The sequence below is a fragment of the Anas platyrhynchos genome, chromosome 2 (genome assembly GCF_047663525.1).
Source record: "Anas platyrhynchos isolate ZD024472 breed Pekin duck chromosome 2, IASCAAS_PekinDuck_T2T, whole genome shotgun sequence".
Classification (NCBI taxonomy): Eukaryota; Metazoa; Chordata; class Aves; order Anseriformes; family Anatidae; genus Anas; species Anas platyrhynchos.
The window spans coordinates 24,936,456-24,959,350 of record NC_092588.1 but is presented as its reverse complement, the minus strand read 5'-3'; the positions used below and the strand labels follow the sequence as shown (position 1 = coordinate 24,959,350).

At 38.4% G+C, this 22,895-nt stretch overlaps 1 protein-coding gene across 2 annotated transcripts in view; it reads right to left on the bottom strand.

Annotated features, from left to right (window-relative positions):
* TRIQK (triple QxxK/R motif containing) overlaps positions 1 to 22,895 on the bottom strand; it is a 63,728-nt gene that overhangs the window by 14,493 nt on the left and 26,340 nt on the right. For both annotated transcript variants that reach the window (XM_027452462.3, XM_027452461.3), the window contains exon 3: positions 168 to 253. In XM_027452462.3, coding sequence (XP_027308263.1) covers positions 168 to 253 — 86 coding nt within the window. The remainder of the gene's footprint in view (positions 1 to 167; positions 254 to 22,895) is intronic.

Genomic DNA, 22,895 nt, shown 5'->3' with positions numbered 1-22,895 from the left:
TTAAGTAAAAGCAATCCATCATAAATATTTTAGATTCTGGCATTCCACTTAGATTTTGAAGTGTCATAAACAATATCTCTCAGAAATCAATATTCACGCAGTACATCTATGGGGAAAAGAAACAAGAAATACACAAAGGTGGTATAAGCTATCAAAGAGAACTCTACCTTCACGCCTAGTGCAGTTTTCTTGGCCTCTGCTTTTAATCTTGTTGCTCTTAACATAGGCCTGGTTTTCTTATAATCTTGTTTTCCTAGAGCAGAAAAACACATTCATTGAAAATGATGCCAAAAATATATATATATAAAAAAAAGATAAAGAATGTTAGCAATTATTTCAGTTTGAAAGTCAGATCTAACATTTTGAAAACATCCCCCAGTTCAGCACTTTAAACAGAAGCTGCTTTATAAGCCAGGGGCCCAACCAGTGCAACAATGGTCCTCAGCACAGGTGATGATAGCAACAAGCGAGAATTGATAAATCAGTGCAGAACTTATTACTCTGAAGAGACATCCAAATACACATCCAAATACCGACAGCCACCCACTAGTACAATGTTTACTAAATTGTTCTGTAAGCATCAGACAGCAAATAAGTAGATTAAAGGCGGATGACGTTTTTTTCCCTCACTTTTCAATCAAAAGAAAATTTTCGTTATTATTTTTGTTGGTTAGTCATCTCTAATGCACTTATAAATGTGTAATACGTGACATTCTGGTGAGTGTAAATGTTTCATCATTCCGAACTGGAACATTATTCGTGAGTAGCAGAACTCCGAGACATGCAGGTCAGTCCAAGTAGGTATTAATAAAACCACTGCTTCACACTATCTGTTTATAGAAACACGTTACACAGAATCCTCTAGAACTGTCTTAGATAGACTTTTTTGAAAAATATGGGGACTACTTCTTGCAGCCACTAAATAGTGCAGCCAAGTGTTTCATTACTGTGAGTCTATATGAACCGAGTTCAGAGGAAGACATGAAAGTACTTAGAAATGTCATAAATCTTTTATCTCAACTTAATAATAAAGCATAAAATACTTGATATCTCTCAGGTATATTTTTCCGACTTAAAGGCCCCACTACTGTTGTACTGTATACTATTAACCACAGCCTCTTTAAGTCCACAGAAGTCAAGGTACTTGATACAGTCAGCAAAGGAGGAGAAGGAAAAGAAGAATCCTCAAAGAAAATGCTCAGAGGGGTAGAATCCCAGTGAAACCGCTTTGTCTTTTCAAAAAAGTCCTTTCCTCCACCCCCCACCTGCCCCATGCGTACATGCATTTTGTCCTTTTTGCCTATTTACAAAGCTGAGCTGCAATGCTTAAAGCAGAAATCTTTCATTATTATTTTTTTTTTTTACCACTAGTTTTACATCTAGGTTTCATCATTGTTACATTCAGATAACTTAACCTTCCCTCTAAAAGAGTTCTCAGTAGTTTTGTGCACGCAACACTCCCATTTAATCTACCAGATGGGGCCTTATGTTCACAATCAATAGTGCAATCTTCTCATTTCATTGTCATCTTCAAAATTGGGATATTACAACACAGTGGAGAAATTCTGAAACATGAATTAAAAAAGAATGATCTTCTCCAGCGATACCCTGAATTCATGGAAACACACTTCTACCTTTGTCCACCTTTTCTTTTTCATCTCTCTGCTCATATTCAATGCAGAGCTCTTCCCTGTGTAGAATATTGTGGATGCTGAACTCGCATTAGGAATTTGCTCTCATGGTATAATCTCTCCTCAGCCCTGGGGATTATATATTGTGAAGGTCTCTGTATTATCCTCTGGTCAGGTATTATTCATAAAAGAACTGAAATAACTTAGAAAATACTCAGTGACAAAAGGAAAAATAACCTAAACCAAGTGAAAAAAAACAACATATATCCAAGGAGCCTTCTTAGAGGATGGAGTAAAGATGACAACATGACTATTTATGTCTGATGTTCCAACATATTCATCCAGTCAACATATCACATTTACAGGACAGGATGACTGCAGCATTATTCTTCAGAAGTCAATGATTATCAATGTGGAATGCTGTAATATTCTGTACAGTTACAGAAAGAAATGCAGGAACAACCCAAATGGCTAAGTCATGAGATGAAACCAGCCTGGAAGACAATGTGTTTCTTCCTCCTGAAGTACTGCAGTCGTACCTTTGCAATGAAATAGTTAAAGAGCTGTCAGAATTTCTATTATAAATGGCAGGAGTTTATAACTCATAAAAATTCACTCCAGGGTGACATTTGGCGTAGGTATACCCCAGTCTTGAATTTTTTTGTTTGTTTGTTTGGAGCCAACTTTCAATAAAGTGATGCAGCTGTTCTTACTTACTCATGAACAAACTATAGAAATTTATCCATCTGATATGTTTTAAGCACAACAAATACTTTTGTTTAGAAGTATAAAACTGACAAGGACTAGGTTCAATTTCAGTTCTCGTAATTCAGATTTGCTGTTCTCCCATCTGGGGTAAATAAAGCAGGACAGACAGAGGTTTCCCTTCCTGTGATGCAACAGCGTTAGATAACAAAAACTAGAAAGCTTTGTAAGGCCCATTAGGAATGAGAAAAAAGTCAGATACTGATCCTCACCTCCTCTTCCTCACATTGCCCATTCTCCCTCCTCCTCTCCAAGGACCAACTGTGAAGGTGACTAGAGCAATGGTAAATATTACACAGTCTATTCCTAGAAAAGGGAAAGATTATCAGTGTTCCTTCACTCAGTTTCAAACGTTCTGGTACTGTTTATTCCAGTACTGTCAGTATGGCTAAGACTGTATTCAGCTTATCCATAGAATATGTCCAGATTTATATTAAATCTGATATGAACAACTAAACCTCCCTATATAACAAATAGGCTATTTTAATAATGACTCTAGAGCTGGTAGTTCTCCAAATCTATGCACCTGTCATTAATTTAGCACTCTCCTTGCTAAAGGTGAAAGCCAAAGGAAAAAAATATATATGGTAGGGAAACAGTCTGAGTCCACGAAGTGCAAAAGTTTAAAAAGGGCATCTGTGAAGTCCTTTGTAATGAAAACCAGATTTAGCTATTGTACTAAAAGACTCTTAAAACATCTGAACTTTCTGAGGCCTTGGGAAAGACATCTGCACTACAGGACTATAAAGAACTATGAAATGCAAAGCCCCTACCACGTGAACGCTGATCATTACCACCTGGAAAACAAGCAGGAATAAATAATAATAGCTCCCTATGTTCTTTTGAGTCTGCAATTTCAACCAGTTGGAACACGTATATTCACACTCCCGATTTCTTCTAGTTTTATCTACCTCATCCTGCAAGCTGTCTTGTACATTTATCTGTCAGAGTCATCAGCTAAAGCTGTTTCTTCTTCCCAGGAAGTGACCGTCAAAGCCAGTTAAGATGGACTCATCAGACAAAGCCTCATTTGTCTGCTTTACCCAATGTCTATTCAAGACAGACAGAGTTTTCCTGAGGGAACATAGGAGGGCTAGAAAAGAAGCCAAAAACATAGATTTGGAAAATTTCCAGACCAAATCCTACTTTCTGTATTACCTAAGCAAAATCCTTTCCTCTTGTACTTCTTCACATTATCATTATTATCAATTTTTCATTTCTTCTCTCAAACTCCAGTGCTGGCTTTCCTTTTTTTTTTTTCTTAAAACAAAACAAAACAAAACAAAACAAAAACACCTACCTCACTTTTTTTTTTAATTTTTATTTATTTAATAAACTCACAACTTCTTTCTTTACAACTTTTCTGAAGTCCATCCATCACTTTCTTTCAGTTTTTAAGGCCAAAGAACTAGTCCATGATAAGGAAATTTTTCTTATTGACTACAGCCATCTATTCCCTGCTTCTATTGGGCCTTGCCAGTCCCTCCCAAGAACAGCTGCAAAGACCATCCACCTTTCCATTTCAGTGCTTGACGTTGTCTTCAGAAACTCTCCAGTGCTCACCCTTCATCCCACCCCTTTTATCCTGTCCTTGTCTGCCCATTTTTTTTCCTGCTCCTTGGGTGGCAAAAGGACCTCAGTAGCAGCTGAACAGAGTTGTACCCATTTAAAAATCCTTTTTTGAAACTTTCCAGGAGTGGAAATGGACTCTTCTATTGGCTGTAGACTTAGAAAAGCATAAAGATAACAGTGAAAGATGGGGGAGTTTTTCAGCTACTAAACACAGCTGTATTGTGCAAAATGCCAAAGAGTTTCCCTCAGAGCAAATGTTAGGTATTCATACAATATGCAGCACAAAGTTGTTTCTCCTCACGTAACTAGGATTAAAATGCTATGGATTTCACAAGCAATGTTGTGATTTTTCTCTATTCACACTCGAGAACAAGATCCCAAATATCTCCTATTCAATAATTTTAATAATAGATTAGAGAAGACCTGATCTGGTACATTCAGTATTCTCTTTAACTAAACACCACAATTAATGCAAAACTTAAGTTAAATAACACTTATGAGCTAGATAAGTTCATGAAGTTCTGAGTGACCTTTTTTTTTTTTAACTCTGCAGATATCCTGTGACATTACGAGGTACCATGCATAAATATTTTTGCATAGATAACAAACCCTGTAACACATGTGACTGAGAATGCAGCATGCTGAGCGCTATATGTTAAGAAAATGGACTACACCTAAGATTTTGTAAAGATGCTGCCATTTACCATACAACCTGAACTTATATAATAACTTCTTAAAAAAATATTGGATTCACGATCCTTCTAGATGTTTACTCTTTCATTCCAACAATAGCTCATTACTGGAATCGAATAACTGACTAAAGACTGCCTCTCTGCTTCTCAATTCATCAGGCTTAAGCAGAAACAGGACTGCATCTTTGGCCTTTGTTGATACTGCTGTCCAAGCTTATTATCATATGAATATCTAGTTATTGTTTTATAAATGTTCACATTTCAGGAGCTCCCTGCTTTCTTTTCTCTCAGTAGACTTTACAATATCCACCTTCATTATCATCATGTGGCAGCACTGCTCTTTGCCTGCATTTGCTACTTTAAAAATTAATGCACTGCTATTTTCTGAATACTGTACTGCGTAAGCTGCTTATGAGTACATTATGCTATCAAGCGAGCACATGCAGAAAAGCTTCCTAAACTGTTATTCTTTCAATGAAAATACAGCTGGTTCTGCTTCAAAGGCACTTCTTTTCACCTGCAAATGGACTTGCTCCTACACTTATTCCTCAATTCATTGTCTTTTATTTGTGTCTGCAAATCTTTAATTGCCTTTAATTAGAAAAAAGTAAATTCAGTGCTTTAATCTTGCAAATACATTCAATCATAATTCTGTCTGGGATGAATACCAAGTTCTATTCACTGACTGATCTTTATAACAAAGGTATATAAATTTATTGTCCGTTTATATAGACCACACCAATTAAGCCACAATGGAAAAGCAAATAGATAAGAGTCAAAATATTTGAAATGAGAAATGTGCAATCTAAATTTAATTACTCAGACGAATTATTTGAAGATGAGTTATTTACAGCATGCCAAAAAACCTGACAGATAGTAAAATTTGCTAATCAACATTACAGATTTAAAATTCCTTTCAACACTTTCAGTATAATTTGTAGCAACCAACAAACTGCTGTCCTGAATCTTTCTGTGCCGGTATTATAGTCATAATCAAAACATTAGTAAGATTTTTTTCTACATAGTAGCAATACATTTCATATGCTAAAGTATTGTTTAAAGCATAACAACACTACAGCTACTGTGTAAATTTTAGTTATTGGTAGTAGTTTAATTAAAATACATTAATGTAACTGATGCTGACACCCAGACTAAAATGTATACATAGATAATTAGAAACTAGAGATAGATTGGGGTAAGCTTTACTGTCAAACTGGAAGTGTGAAATGGCACACCTAGTTAAGCAGAAATCATTGTCATTATTATTGGTTTGAATTAGTGAAGGTTGCAGGAACCCTCCTGTGAAATCCTACTGAACAAGGACAGAAGAAAATGGTCCTCTGGACTTTTTAGGGTTTCCACAGTCTGCCTTTGAGGAGCTCCTTGATTTCCTCACTGTAACAGGGGTAGCAAAGGGCCACAAAGATGATGAAGAGCCTGGAGCAGCTCTCCTACAAGGAGACGCCTAGAGAGCTGGGAGTGCTCAGCCTGGAGACGAGAAGGTTCAGGATGAATCTCATCACTGTCTGTAAATACCTGAATGGAGGGTACAATGAGGACCATCAGTCATTTTACAGTCGTGCCTAGTGGCAGGACTAGAGGCAACAGGCACAAACTGGAACACAGGAGGCTCCGTCTCAATGTCAGGAAGCACTTCCTAACTGTGTGGGTGACGGAGCACTGGCACAGGTTGCTCAGAAAGTTTGCAGAGTCTTTTTGCTTGGAGATCTTCAAAAGTCACCTTGACATTTGACACTGTACCCCATGATATTCTTGTCTCTAAACTGGAGAGACATGGGTTTGACAGATGGACCACTTGGTGGGTAAGGAATTGGCTGGATGGTCACACTCAAAGAGTTGTGGTCAATGGCTCAATGTCCAGGTGGAGATCTGTAACAAGTGGTGTTCCTCAGAGGTTGGTATTGGGACTGGCACTATTTAACACCCTTGTTGGTGACATGGGCAGTGAAACTGAGTGCACCCTCAGCAAGTTTGCTGATGACACCAAGCTGTGTGGTGCTGGAGGGAAAGGGCTGCCATCCTGAGGGACCTGGACAGGCCTGAGAGGTGGGCCTGTGTGAGCCTCATGAGGCTCAACAATACCAAGTGGGAGGTCCTGCATCTGGTCTTGGGCAATCCCAAGCACAAATACAGGCCGGGTGGAGAACAGGTTGAGGAGAAGGACCTGGGGGTGGTGGTTGAAGAGCAGTTCAACATGGCCAGGTTGGATGGGGCTTTGGGCAGCCTGATCTGGTGGGAGGTATCCCTGCCCATGGCAGGGGTGTTGGAATTAGATGATCTTCCAACCCAAACTGTCCTGTGATTCTGTGAATTCAATAGGCTGCAAACACAGCAAGTTAACTGACTCAACAATTCCATAATTTTACAGTAGTTTATTTTTTAATGGGATGGAATAAAGTTTATTTTTTTCCTATATGCCCTGAAACTCCTGCAAATGGACTCAGTAGCAGAGTTTTTCTTTAAGTGCCTTTATTAATGCCAACAAGTTAGGTGTCTGGTATGGGGAAGGAAGTGTTTTCTCAAGTGCTCTATAAAATCATCCAGATCCACAGAGGTATGAATGCAACTATCATCTAAGATGTGCGTACAGAAGTATATGCTTAAATGATTTTCAGAGAACTTAAACTAGTCACTGTGCATTCCATGAGTAACAGAATTTGAATCCAGTGAAACTCTGTGAAACTGTAATCATAACTGACATCTATGTCTTAAATAAGCATGCATCATCTATAACTCCACAACTTCAAATTTGGAAATAACTATTGGTCTGGGAACCTCAGAAAAACAATATTCCAAAGAAAATTCTGTCCTAAGCTCAGTTAAAATCAGACAGCAAATCACTTACCTGTAAGGGTGCATTTAGGGTGTTATAATCTACCTTTGAGAACTGGTGCCAGAACTCTAGTTCATATGCTTGAAAACAGGACCAAGCCCTCAAGTATTTACTATAGTTTTTTGTGGTCTCAATGTCACACAGACTATTCAAGCACCACTCTTTTCCAAAGAAACAGAAAAGAGGTTTTCTTGTTTTTAATTGCTGCGATTATAGAGTTTTTGGAGTCTCAGGTTAACAGAAACACTTTGTTATGTCTTACACATACTCAAGAATATGTGTGTACTCAGAAAAAGCATGAAAACCCCCCACAGCCTCTCTCTTTTTTATTCAGGTTTAATGGCAGCTCAAATCACTGACCATTTTTCAATCTTGAGAGACAGAACAGCTTGACACTAATAATACATTTGCAAAGGACACATCATCATTTAACACAACATTAAGTGCTCAGGGACAACTTTTTACCGTAGACACAATGTGCTCTGAGCTCAGGGTTGACATTTAATGCTACAAAGATAATCCAACCAGTCATTCATGAGGGGTAAATTAATTTTCAAGCAACTATATTTCAGCTCTAAGCCAACAAGAAGGATGCATTAAAATGAATAAGTTCCTTCTATGCTGTCTGCAAGATTAAAAAAAAATAAAAAATAAAATCAAAATATAAAGCATCCTTAAATATACCAAAATATACCCATTTAATTATTGTTATCTTTCTCCGATTCCAAAACGCAAGTCTGGTAATATTTGTTAAATATAATATTCTGACTGAAAACAAAATCCCTTAGAAAATCCCTCTGAATTTGCTCAGAGTTGCCATGAAAAGCAGTATTAATGAAATGCTTTACATTTAAAATCTCAACCAGGGATAGATTGACTACAACGGGCGATTAAGAAGTATAGAAAGGTGCTAATTCAAATACTTTTATAAGGACTCTTTCAAAAATATACATAAAAATTTAAGAAAAACATTTCAAAAAGCTGGTTGTCAATAATGTAGAAAAAAAAATCAATACTTTAAATCAGTTAATTCAGTCATGAAATTTCATTATTTTCAACACCTGCAGAATATTTTCAATTAATTGTAAGACCATAACAAAGGTTATGAAGAACAGCAGTAAAAATATTGATGTTTACTAGACAGAGTTTGATGGGCAATTTTTTTTATACATTCAAAATTAAATAATCTTTTTAAACCTTTTGCTTAAGCTCAACAGGTGTGTGCTGACAGCTATTAAAAAGTAATAGCTCCATGTAGCAAGGAGTATCTTGAACACCCATGATGACAGCTCTCCAATTAACCTCTCCAACAATCTCTCTAACATTTTTCATTCAGACAACTATGAAAACATTAAATACCTTTCTTAAAAATAAATTAACATAATTAATTCAAAACAGGTCACTGGGTGAGTGTTTCACTTCTTTTCTTCTCCGCTTACATAATATATACATGCATTAATGTGTGTATGTAGTTTTGAGCACATTTTTATTACTTTGCTATGGAACAACTACCAGCATTTGCACTCTCATATACACAACCATGTTTTAGTATAAATTCTGAAACTGAGGAAAGCAAAACAAAAATGTGACTGCTTAGGAGCAAAGTAACAACATTGACATGAGTACAAGCATGCTTTTATCAAACATTTGATTAGATTTTGGGGAGAGAAGGGAAACTATCCAATGGTTTCTTTGACGATCAGAGGTGTGAAAAAGGCAGCACAATGTGTGGTAAGGGCCACATAGCACACAAAGAAGCTTTCTGCTTTTTTGAGACAGGCTGAGCCCAGCTCCAACTTGGCTTACACCGATTTTATTAACTTTGCTGGCTGCAAATGGAGGAAAATGTGATATACCTTGTAATAAGTGGAAACAGAGTTACAGACTTATGGTCAAAGCTTTCTAGGAAGACAGACACAGCATGCAGCACGATCCTTCCAGAGCCATGCAAGGTCTGCGAGTGCTCCTTCGTTCTTTGCAATCTCTGTCTTTGCAGCCTCAGACTTTCTTTAACATATTTTGTTCAAAGGCACACTCATAGCCTATCCTAATAGGTAAAAAAGCTGAACAGGAGATCTACCAAATAGAAGCTATGTAGCAAAGTCAAGAGAAAATGAGTGTCATCATTATTGTCACCAACACTCAGTATCTGGAGGACCTTCCGACAACCATGTTCAGCGCAAACACAGTAACTGCAGTATCACAGAGAAACAGGTCTGGAAGGGATTTTTAGAAGCTACCTTGTTTGTGTCCTCACCCCAGAGGAAGATGAAGTAATTATCGATGGATGTTTGTCTACACAGCTCCTAACAGTCCTTAAAAATGGAGACTGCACAGTCTCACTATTTTTCCTCTAGTTCTTCACAAACATTGTCATGAAGTTTTCCTCATGTTCAATATCTAACTTAGATCTTCCTTACTGAACTCTTAGAACATTACTTTTTGTTATATCCATCATAAACTTGGAGGACAGTTGATTTATTATTTGCTTTTTTGTATAAGGTAATCTTCTACTCCTACCTCTTTACTTTCTCCCATACTGAATTTGCAAACTAAATTCATCATCCCATTTGCAATTAAAATACTGGGTCCAGAACAGACCGCTATGGACCCCTCATTACACTTTGACAAACAGACACTAAGCCATTAATACCCACCAAGTAGAGTTTTCATAACAATTTGGTACCTATCTTAGAGTAGCTTCATATTCACATATCTCTTTTTTTTTATCAGAATACACTGTCAAAACGCCTTGATAAAGTCGAGGCATATGGCACCTCTTCCTTTTCTCCATCCTTAAGATTTGCTACTCTGTCACAGAAGAAAATCAGATTGGATTGACAAATCACATTGGCTGCTACTTACCTCCTGGTTGCGCTGTAGATTCTTACAAGACACCGTGTGTCCCTGTCCTGAAGGGTGTGAAAGATGAGGGAGCTGCGTTCGATCATTTATGAATATTATATGTCCCATCTGTTGGATTGTTATTGTGATGTTGGCTGTGTAATTACTAGAGGTTAGCTCCAGTAAGAGTGAGCTCGTCCTTACGCAGGAGGGCAGAAAATGACTACGAACAGTTCTCCACTGAGAGTATTTAAAGAGGATAAAGGAAAATGTGGAGACTGACGACCAGGTCACCCAAATTCAGCTGCCCACAATAAAATATATCTATGTAACAGATGCTCCACAAAACATCTTCCCTGTTCTTCTCACCCCCAAAACTAGAGGCAGAAATTTCTCCCACTTTCTTAGATAAAGTTACATTTTTTTGACCTTACACAGAATATGAGTGACTGAGGTCACAGGAGAAGTTAAAGATCCCCTGCCAGCGAATTTTTCCCCCCCAAAAAAACCAACACACATGCAAATGACTCTAAGACCACGATCCAAAGAAAACCAATACCCCCTCTCCTCTTTCTCCACTGAAGAAAACCCGTTCAACACTCTGAACCAGAAAGAAACCCTTCCAGACAATGCCTCTGGCAATAAGTTTAACCTCTGAGCGCATGACTGGACCAAAGCAACCACTGCCTAAAAAAACATTTTCAATACCAGTAATGCAAAATTTATTCCCAATTACTCTGGTGTATATCATGCTGGTGCCAGACAACATCACTGAATCACTCACGACAGTGGTTGCTGAATAAGCACCGCAATATCACCACGCACTGTAATATTAAACCTTCTGGATAAAGGGTCGGTGGTGCTCCAGGAGGTCAGCAGAGCTTCTCTCCCCCTCTGATACAGTTAACCCCTTGCTATCTGATGTGTCCAAAAATAATGATTGCACCCTGTCCCTGCAGAGAATCACAGTGAGACAGAGGTACCACGTGGATCAGGAATCACCCCTTCACCCATGGCCCTGCCAGTATGAATTTGTCCAGTATTAATACATTAGCTGTCATTAAATTCTATATCTGATTTTAGGAGAATCAAAAAAGACTTGAAGCAAACAAAGAACTTTGATAGAGTCACATTATGAGCCAGGGGAAGAGACTTGGAGACAGTGCAGCTAAGGAGAGGCTAGGCTGACTTCCTTCTAACACCTGCTTGATGAAAACATTTTTTAACATTAGCCTGTGTCTTTGCCACCAAGACTAAAAACGTTCTTTGCTTCAGATTAATGCGCTGGTAATTAATCTCTGGTGGTCACAACTTGCCAAAGAAAAGCTCTCCAACTCTGAACCAAATCATACCTGAATTGGAGCTAGAACTTGTGTGTAAAGGATTAAATGTAGAGATTTAGTCCAAGCATGAGATTCGTGGATTTTGCCTAGGAGAGGAGAAGCTGCAAGCCCTGAGAGAGACACCCTACGAACACTCACAGCCAGGAAAAACACTTGAAGACAACACTTGATCTAAAAAGGGACAGAGTGGGGGAAGGAACTAAAGACGTCTGGGTGAAGGGACTTGCATAAGGTCAGGCACCAGAAGAATGGCACAACTGTGATCCTGAATGTCTTAACTCCTGATCCACTGTCTTATCCAGTGGATAATGCTTTTCTCAGAATTGAAAATAAATTGGATGCTGTCTGCCAAGATGCAGTAATTCCTTACTAGTAAGTCATATCATTCTGGACCAGCTGTATGTTACAAGACCATCCCAAAATACAAGTTGTAATTTATTAATTCTGCCTAAGTAAAAGGTTTGCAGTAATACTGTCAGCATTTGCAGTTCTCACTTCAATGAAGCATATTGCAAAGGATGCTTTGTCAGACCTATATATCACTGTCACTCCAGGAGTCAATGCACTGACAGCCTTAGCAGAGGTGGATGTTACAGGATACTGTGAAAGTGATTATGTAAGTTAGAAAAGCAGGTTTCTGGAGTCTCACTCCAGCAATGCAGAAATCAGAGGCTTTTAATGGAATTAGCGGAGAAGGGAACATCTCTTGTATACATCACCATTATCCCTTGAGATCCTAAAATTACTTGTAAGGAATAATCTCTCCAACTCACTCATAATTTTAGCACTCCTAAGAACTACATATCTTCAGTTCACCCATAATTTAAACTTCTTTCCTTCAACAGAAACATCACCTGACAGGTCTTAACTAAAAGTGAATGACAGCAATAGCAGCTTACTTATAGTGTAAAGGCAATGCATATTTATGAGCTCCCAGAGTAATGGCTTATGGACCTCAGAACTAAAGGTGTAATAATGTCTTCAAGGCACATCAGAAGGCACAATTTTACCTTCAAAAGCCCAACTGGGCTGTAGCCAGTGATGAGATCTGTGTTTGTATTAAGATACTAAAGCTTGCTGCTACAGAAAGAAAAGATAGAGAAGCCTGTCTGGCCTTTACGTTTATCTTTACTTTTCCAGACTTACTATTCCATCTTTCTCTCCCCTTTGTGAAGGCTCATGGAAGAAGAACTCCATGTGTGCATGCAGCGTATTAGAACATGTAAAATAACATCATCTTAATCCAGACTTCAGGACTGGACTTGATACCTTAGAGGAGAATGTCTCATATCCATTCACTGCACTCATCAATATAGAAACAAGAATAGCTAGACTTGGCTTTACACCTCCTCTTCAGGCATATATATTTGTCAATTAACTAAAACACCATATTTTTTCCAATCACATTGCCATCAGAGCGATGGCAATGAGTTTATCTGAGACCTTTTGATTTTATTTCATTATCTCCAGAATCAGCCCTCTGTTGATATTTTTATGAATCAAGTCAGTCCGTTTCAGTAATGGTTTTATTTTGAACCTGACTTCATTATAAACAATTTAAATAATGAAAGGCATCTATGAGGGCAGTTTACTCAAAGAAAAAAGGACTGTTCCCAGCATATTTTTTTTCCAAATCTTAATTCCATAGGACGACCTTCTAAGTATGTTGCCTCTTGTAGGAAACATAAAAGCTGGAGTGACTGCTGAGGAAAACAGCCTAGAGTCTGGAAAACTATTCTATTAGAGCAGATAAAACATGGAGCTGCTTTTTATTCCTCAATCTGCCACAAAATTATTGTATAACCCTGGGAAATCTCTTTTCCTCACAAGACTTTGGTACTCATCGAAAACTCTAAGATCCTGGTGTAATGGTGTAATAGAAGTGAAAAACACTTATGAGCGTTATCTATCTGAGATGATTCTCTATTGGCCTATATTAATTTATTTTTTAATATTTTAAAATTACATTTAAAAATATAATGAGAAACAATTAAAAAGTACCTGAAAAAGTAACTGAATCTGCTAGTGACCCTTAAAGTCAATTTCTTATTCATTAAAAATGCATGTTAAATATTTATAAACCCATGCACAAAGCAATTTCAGTTTCTGGAATTAAAAGCATACACAAATGCTCTAAATTAAACAGAAAATTAACTTTTAGCTATGCCTGCTTCCTCACAAACTTACTGTTGACATTGGTCTGATCACAAAGGTCCTAAGTAACGTCCCCCCTCTCTTTTTCTCTGCTGAAGAAATCTCTTCATGTAAAGTCACAAAGTATGGACTAATGGGCAATATAGGACGCAGAATTTCACCCACGCACTGTTATGTGCAGCCCAGCAATTCGGTCCTAGGTGAGGTGCATCTGCTGGGGGTTAGTCCGAACGTGCAGCACCAGCAGAGACTCCACCGCTTCCTGTGGCAGGGTGCTCCCAACAGAAAGGACAGGCATTGCTCAAGACAGACAAAAGAGGTTATTTGTAAACTCCCAGAACAGTTCTCTATTAACATTCCTCTCTCTGATTGATTCTTTAAACATACCAGGACGGACATATTTATTATACATAGCATGCAGAGTGAAAAAACAATCAATGCATTTCTTTTTCAGTCATTTTTCAGTCCCTCACAACCTAGAGGTTTGTCTCATACTCAGAGTGAATTGCTTTTGTGAATGTCTTGTTTCATAGATAGATTGATACAGAAACACAGAACAAAACAAAGCCACACACCCTCCCTATGGCCTGTTTTTGAACAGTTCAGTTCCTCAGAAGAAAAGAGACACGACTTCACTTCCAGCAACAATGCAGTCCTTATGACAAATATATTTTTCATAGATCCAGGGAAAAGCCTGTGGATTTGATTAAGCTAAGTTCTAAGAATTGGGCAAAGGGATTCTGTATATGCATAATAGGGACCACTAAATTATTAAAGCAAAACTAGTGCAACTAACATTTGAGTGAAAGGTGCATAAAATGAAGATTTCCATCAAGTTGCCTCATAGTTCTTTTGATGCAAAATCCAAAGGAGTGTCAGAAATACAATGCTAATTTAATGTTCAAGTTCTAACCATTTTTTTTTCTTCTTATAATAAAAAGGCTACAGAGTGTGGCAAAAGAACTCACTGAGAGTTCACTCAGTGGTGTGGCAGTGCTTTATTTTTTATTGGTCCTCCACCCTCAAAATAACACATAAAATTCCCGAGATCCCCACCTACCTGTATTTTTAATGCAGATACACATACTAACAGGTATGAAGGCAGGCACTGAAAAGTCAAGGAATTAACATAAAGTTGTCTGTTCCTAACCTATAGCTGGATAAAGAACTCAATTTTACAATAACGTTCAGAGGCCCCTTCTCCATAGAGAAGTAAATAAGGATGATAAGATTCATTGATCAAGGAGTATGGTACGCAACAAGTGAGGCAAGGGACCAGAGGAAGATAACAAATCCATTTTTGGTGAGGATAATAGACAAGGACCAAAATCTCTCTTCCTCTCTCAGCCACGTTTTATGTATGACCTTGGACAAGACTTTCAAGTCCTAGATTAGTCTTCCTTCTTTTTTTGGTAGTAAAAGTGTCGAGATTTTACAAGGTTAAACATATAGCAATGTCCTCATTCTTCCAGGGCAGCATCCCTCACCACCATCACATAGCAGCCCTAGCTGATACGTTACTGACCAACAGTCCAAATAAATGCATGTACCTTGATCACTTTCTAGTCCAGGGATTTCCCTAACTATAACCCACTTCAGTCAATATAGCCACCTACTGCAAGATACACTGGGAATGAAGCTCTTGCAATCTCCCCCATCATAGTGTCCAGTTCCATGATCACAGCACTTTTATGCTGAAGATTTCAGCAATGTTTAGTGCTACACACCCACATAAATTTAATTTAAAATGTGCTAAGCTAAAATTGTTCTTGGGAAACAACTGATTTTACATATACTGTTCAATACATAAGTAGACGGTTTTACTTCTGAAGGAGAATTCTACCTAAAAAAATCACTTTACGATGTGATTATTACCACACACATATATTATGTGTATTATCACACACATATATTATGTGATGTATGCAGTGCAGACCGCCCATATTACCATGCCCTTATTCTATAGCCTTTGGCACCTGCTATAAACTCTATCCAAACTCTTCCTATTTACTTACTGAATGAAATATGTTCCTGGGTTCCTTAAAAACCTACAAATGCTGTGTGCTTGTCTTTTCTGTCCCCTTGGAGATGAAGTATTTACTAGAAGTATTTGGTATGAACCTTTTGTTTTGTTTCCCATTGACATTTTTTATGACGAGAATGCCTGAATCACATCCTATTCCTGCCAGCAGGACATCCCACAACAGCTAAGGCCAAGGGATAACAGAAAAGTCTCATCAAAGACGTATCTTGGGATTCCCCAAGAAATCGTATACTCTAATTACTAATAGACTTTCTCTCTCTCTCTCTCTCTCTCTCTCTTTCTCTTCCTCAGTACTGTCCTTCTATAAAATAAAATATAAAGAAAAGCAACAATATCAAATGTACCTAGCAGCTTATCAAAACAAAACAAGAACAACCAAACAAAAACCAGGAGAGATGATGCTACGGAAATGCTTTGAAAGTTTTACCATACTACGTTGAGAGTACAAGCACTGAAAAACAAAATGTAACACGACTACAGACATGTACCCTTTTCCTTATATCTCTCTCCTTCCATCCCAGACTTTCAGTATGAATTTCATCTTCACTTCAACAAGAAGAAAAAAGCGTGTGAAATTCAACATGATCTTTTCAGTTCTCCTTAAATTTTGATTTTGGTGAAAACACCCAGTATTAATTTTTCCGCAAGTAAAACTACAGGCAGAAAGTTATGGCAATCCTTCCAAATGCATTTTCTAGCTATAAATATCTTGGAAAGCTGCTCCACTTCACAGTGAAACTTTGTCCATATGGAACATATGACTAGAAAGGACTTTGTGAACTACTGAAATCCAGTATTCTGTTAGTGAAGGCACCCATATCATTCAGTTTGGTTCAAAACTGATCATAGGAAACTATCAGTTCGAAAGCAATCTAGAGCTTTTCTCTTCTCTAAATTACAGGCAGGACATCACTCAAGAACCTTAGTCTCCTATTGGTAAGAAATCACCGTCTGTTTTCCAAATGTGTCTCTTTATGGACAATTTAAATACAGTTACAGACTGGGTGCATATGGACTGCTGTTTTTCCCTAGTGTTCACTCCTAAAACATTAACTAAGAGCAAACACGTTTGTCTTAGCTTGTGTTTGGCTGGCCTAAACAAATTAACTTCAAAATTGTTTTTATTTTCTTGGTCATACTAATAGTTCTTTCAGCATCTCTCTTTCAATTCACTGAAGAGCAAAACAGTAATCAGTACTTCATACGCACCGTCACCTTATCCAATAGCTTTAATATTTCTTGTCTCTACATTCAATACACACAATGATAAAACACACTGTTTTATGACTATATTTTGGGTGATCATTGGAAACAAAGGCTCCTATCCTATCCTATCCTATCCTATCCTATCCTATCCTATCCTATCCTATCCTATCCTATCCTATCCTATCCTATCCTATCCTAATCATTATGCCAGTACCATTCTAAGTAAATACACCCTGCATTTCAGAAGCAAATAATCAGAGAGTAGGTCAGAATAATTCAGGCTGGAAGGGACCTCTGGAGGCTACCTGCTGCACCCCACTGTTCAAAGCCAGGCTAACCTCAAAGTTAGATCACGTGGATTAGGTCTTCACATATGCCAAAAAGTCTCCAAAGACGGAAATTCCACTTCTCCAGGCAACCCCTACCAGTGTTTAGCCTCCTTTATAGTGAAACTTTTCCAGAATTGTTACCCACTTAGCAACGCGCACAGTTCTTTGATACTATTTTGACAAGAGACAATAAAATCCTAAAGCAACAGAAGCCCTGCCACTGTCTAAGAGTTATTCATTTTTTATCTTCGCACTTATGGATTGGATTTTGCTCCTGGTTAAAAGGATGAGCTTCTGAAATAACTTTGCTCAGTTCAGTAGTTCAATACCTGTCCCAAACCTCCACCAGAATAAAATCCAACCTTCCAGCCACAGCTTCTTGACTGTTGGAAGTGCTTCTATTTAGACTAAAAATTGCCTAAAACGTAGCTATATAAAGCAAAAAAGTTAACACTGAACTATGCATTTCAATTTCTCTTTTTGCACTGGGGGAATGACAAAGATGGGGAAAATGATCCTTCATGAACTAATTTTTTTTTTGCTTTAGTTCACAGTGAAACATTTTATTCTCCCTCTCTGAAGAGTATGTAAAAGCACTTCCCTCTCTGTCCCTTTCATGATGATTACTCATTAGAATTTAATGGTTTTCTCTCCACAAACACAACAGATCATATTTGCTTTTTCCATTAAGCCATTTGGGCAGAAAATCTTCCACAGAATATATGCTACGGGGTCTGTGGTTTTCCAAGCTCCCTATCAAGATACACAGAGCCTCCTGTGCTGCAGACAGGAGTCTGATTTTCTTGTACCTCTACCAATCATTTCCATCTGGTATTGTACTTAACAGGCTGATTTTCTGAGACACTTCACACTGTGAAGTATGCTAAGGATTGTACCTTCAGTTCTATTTGATTTGCAATTTATTCAATGTTTCTCCCTGTACACTTCATTCTAGTTTGCACTGTTCCCATCTTTTCCAGAAAAGACACAGAGGACTGCAGTCTAGCTTTTCTGGAAGTATTTCTTCTCTGAAGTATTTATTCAGAGATAATCTCACTAATCATTTAATTCTGTTTCTTTCTAATCTTTGGTAGGCACAATACACAGTACTATACTTGACCATAATGAAAAAGGCTGTGCCAAAAAAGAAACACATTTAGGTTTGGTTGTGCCTTCCACACATATGAAAGACAATGTCGTTGTTCTCTGTAGAGAGTACAAAATAATCTCCCAAAATAGATGGACTTAAATGATGGTATTTGTTATTCACGATATAATTCATCAAGATCTGACCCACAGACATCACCCAACTGAAATCAAAAGTGATTCCAAGGACATCAAGTAAAGCCTACATAGGAAGCTAATCCTTCTCACACTGCCTCCTAATCTGTCCAATCTGCGTGTTAGATGCAATAAAGGCTCTCTATAGACTGACTCGAGATGTAGTTTGGCTTTACAATACATTCAACAGCAATACCAGCTTATGGCACTTGTTGGCCTGGGTTCTGGCACATGTCTCAGTCCCTGCAGCGTGCCATCCTGCTCTTCAATACATATGAGCTCAGCTGCACGCAGCCAGATGATGAAGCTGATAAGGGAATTGATTCAACTGCCCAGCACATCTTTTTCTTCAAGCTGGGTCAAAACAGCACACAAACAGCTGTGCCATCACAAATGATGGTGTAGTGTACACTGTGAGATGGGGACAGGAGCAAGTAGCAAGATTCAAGTGCCTTAGGTGGGTGTTGCTAAAGGTCACTTTGTAATGTCAAACTGCACCCTCCGGCTATCTGTTTGCAGGTGTAGTGCATATTATACAATGCCACTAGGAGCTGGGATTGAACTCTCTGCACTATCCAGTAGCTAGCACAGTCCCTGATGCAGTTTGTGCCCAAGGTAAGCAGCTGCCAGGCAATTCCCACACATGGTGCAAGAGTTAATATGGGCCTGGAGCAACTTCCAGGAAGCAGTCTGCATGCAGCCACTCTGTTTTAGGGATAAAGAGTTTAACAGTATGGTCAGGGGCGTTTGATGGTAGTTAGCCTCTGTGCCAGAAAGCAGTCCCAGGCTTAACTTTCACGTGCAGACATAAAACAACAGCCCAAATTCAGACTTTTCACCTTTTAGAATAAAAACCTAGAGATTATTCTTATACCTCTTCACTCAATACCTCCAAAACTCCTACTTAGATTCTACCTTAACTCCTTCCAGCTCTTCAGTGACATTGACCGAAAATCCCTCAGGCAAGGCCTACACAAATGCACACTCATCCAGCCCACGCTCTGAATTGGCTAGGTAAAAGCCATTTTTAAGCTAGGTGATGCAGTGCCACACTGCGCGGCATCGTGGCCGAGTTAATTAGAATCACAGAATCATCTAGGTTGGAAAAGACCTTCACAATCATTAATTCCAACCATCATCCAGACCTGCCAAGTCCCACCTCTAACCCTTGTCCCTCAGTGCTATGTCCATGTCTCTTAAATACCTCCAGGGATGAGGACTCCACCACTTCCCTGGCAGCCTGTTCCCATACTTGACCACCCTCTCCATGAAGAAATCCTTTCAAATGTCCAACCTAAGCCTCCCCTGGTGCAACTTGAGACTGCTTTCTCACATCCTGTCACCTGAGAAAAGAGACCCTCACCTTCCTTGCTGCGACCTCAATCCGTGCAGTTGCAGAGAGGGATGAGGTGTCCCCTCAGCTTCCTCTTCTCCCAGCTAAACAACTCCAGCTCCCACAGCCACTCCACATAACTCTTGTTTTCCAGTCCTTTCACCAGCTTCATTGCTCTTCTCTGCACGATTAGCGCTGCTACGAGGCAGGTCAGCACGTGCACAATGCTCAAGGGGCCCAAAGCTGAAGGATTTAACACACCCTCTGAATTCAGTCTTGCAACAGCTTCAGTGAATCTGGGCCACTCTCATCAGTATGCCATAACCTTGAGCTGAAGGGACCATGTCTAATGCTGAGACACTGTTTCCTTCCATATGCTAGTTCATTATCCAGCTCCTCGCTGTTTTGACTGCCAACAAATAATGATGTTTTTCAACACTTCTCCGCTAGGAACTGAATGCACAAACATTGCATCATAAATGCCACCCAACATCTGCCAGGCAGTTACCATCTTCCCATGACTATCACCTAGGCTGAACCTGAGCAAGTGATTTAGTGATGAGCTGTGTCACATCCCGTTACCTATTACATCCTAGATCATTCAAACCCCAGTTCTAACAAACAAGAAACGTATTCACAGGTATTTGGTTAAAATACCACAGGAAAATTAATTCAAAACAATTAAACATGTATTCTAAATTCAATGTTATTTTGTTACTGAAAAATCAGAAGTCCTGATTCAGGTTGTCAGTACTGCTACAAATCTTATAGCATCAATGCAGACATGGCTAAAAAAGATAAGACATTCACAGAATGTAAACTAAGGCAAAGGTAGCCTTTTTCTACCCTTCATATTTAACAGACAGTCAAAACTCTTGAGGATATTATCATTTAATATATAAGTTATTTTAGAACAATAGCTTTGCAGAGCAAAATCCACTCAGTCAGTCCAATGTTACATAGCTGAGGTGATTACAAGAAAAAGACTTGAAGTAAAATATTTCAGATACTAGATAGATCAGTGACTTGCCTTATATTATCTGTAAATTTATTAACTGCAATCAGAGCACTCAATCAGAGCAGAGTACTGGTATAGAACCTACATTCCACTTCACATTGTTCCCTTTTTCCAAAATTGCTCTTTTGTTCCCTTCATGGTGCTGTGCTGTACTGATCCAACAGCGACACAACTGAAACATCTCAAAATAACCCCGCCTATGTGAATATTTTCAATAGTGCATAGTTTTGATCAGCCTTAACCATCAAGTAAAAGCAAATGTCAGTCGAATCATGCTTGCAATTTCTGTAATTCCAATTCAAATTAAGCAATTGCCTTTCTATATTTTCATTCTAGCATTTTGAGCTCACCAAGATGCTTCTCCTGCTATTTCACTTCCCATCCAACACCCAAAGCCTGAAAGTTATATTTAAGACTCAGCAGGCAATCCCATAAATAGTTCAAGACCTTGTAAACCACAATGAAGCCAGTTCCTAACTTCTTCCAAAATAAGACATTATAGAAGAAAATGCCTCCACTGAAAAAAAATATTTCAATGCAAATAAGTTACAGAAATCCCTGTCAACATGCAATTAATGGACCACATGACAACCATCACCAATATGTAAAAATCCATTACAAATTCATCCTGCAGAAGCCAGATGGCTGTTCTGTGGTCATGCTTACCCAGAACACAGACACCTAACACATTTTTTTATGGCCATAAATAGGTGTGATTCCTGCTGAACTGGTCACGTCCTGAAGTATGAAATACAAAAGCCCCTCCAGTTAAACCTCTTGAAATGAAGAGAATTGAACCAAGGGGATTGTATGTGTTCCCTTTTGCTTAGTGGCCCCTGCAAAGCTCACCAGCCTCCTTGCTGTCTTCATTTCTGCTAGCCCAGACACTGAGGGAGCAGCACAGATTTAATGGAGTGCCACACTCCACTGGGGGACAATGGCTGGGCAAAACCTAACAACACCAAATAAATAGCTCAACATCTTGTAGCATTGTAACTGAAGACATATGGCTACAGATATGCATTATGTTCATCTTAAGCATATAGCAAGAGCATCTGTGGAAGTATGCACTGACCATTTCATTTTTATACCTTCTGCATTGCTGTCTGATGATAAAAAAAAAAAAGAGGAAATCAGATATGTAATTCGTTGCTCAAGTCTCCTTGCATTTATATTGAAATATTATTACTTACAAGTATAAGCACATGGAACACAAGCAGCGAATGAATAAATATAAATACTGTATACATAGAAAAATGATGTCTGAGATTTTTTTAAGAAATGTGTCTGAAGTTAGATTTACAGATTCACATTCAGATGTGAGTACTTTGAAGTCTACCCTTCATGCATATGAGATAAGATTTTCAAAGGCTGATACAAGAATTTCTAAAATTGTTAAACTGCTCTGCCTCTAAATGTAATATATACATGCTTATGTGTCTACAGCAAAAATTTTATGTATTTTGGATAAGATGCAAAGAGGTTGTTTTAGGATGATTTTTGACTGCAAAAATGAATCCGCTGAAGAATGGATCAGGCAGCTCAGAGAAAGCACAAGCACAAATATGTATCATTGCAAGAACCCTGTAGACACCAACTACCTTACAGGAACTGCAAGTGGGAAATAACACCATACTGAAACGCAGCTCAGCAATTGGAAACAGTGAGCCAAATTTCACTGTCATTTACACCTATAAAAAAATTCATAGCGACACCACTCAGTGAAATGGGGATGTTGTTGATGAGCTTAAAATAAGAGCAGACTATGAGCCTCCATCTGTATAAAAGTACTAAACATGTGTAGTATAAACGTATAGTAGAAGTAGCAT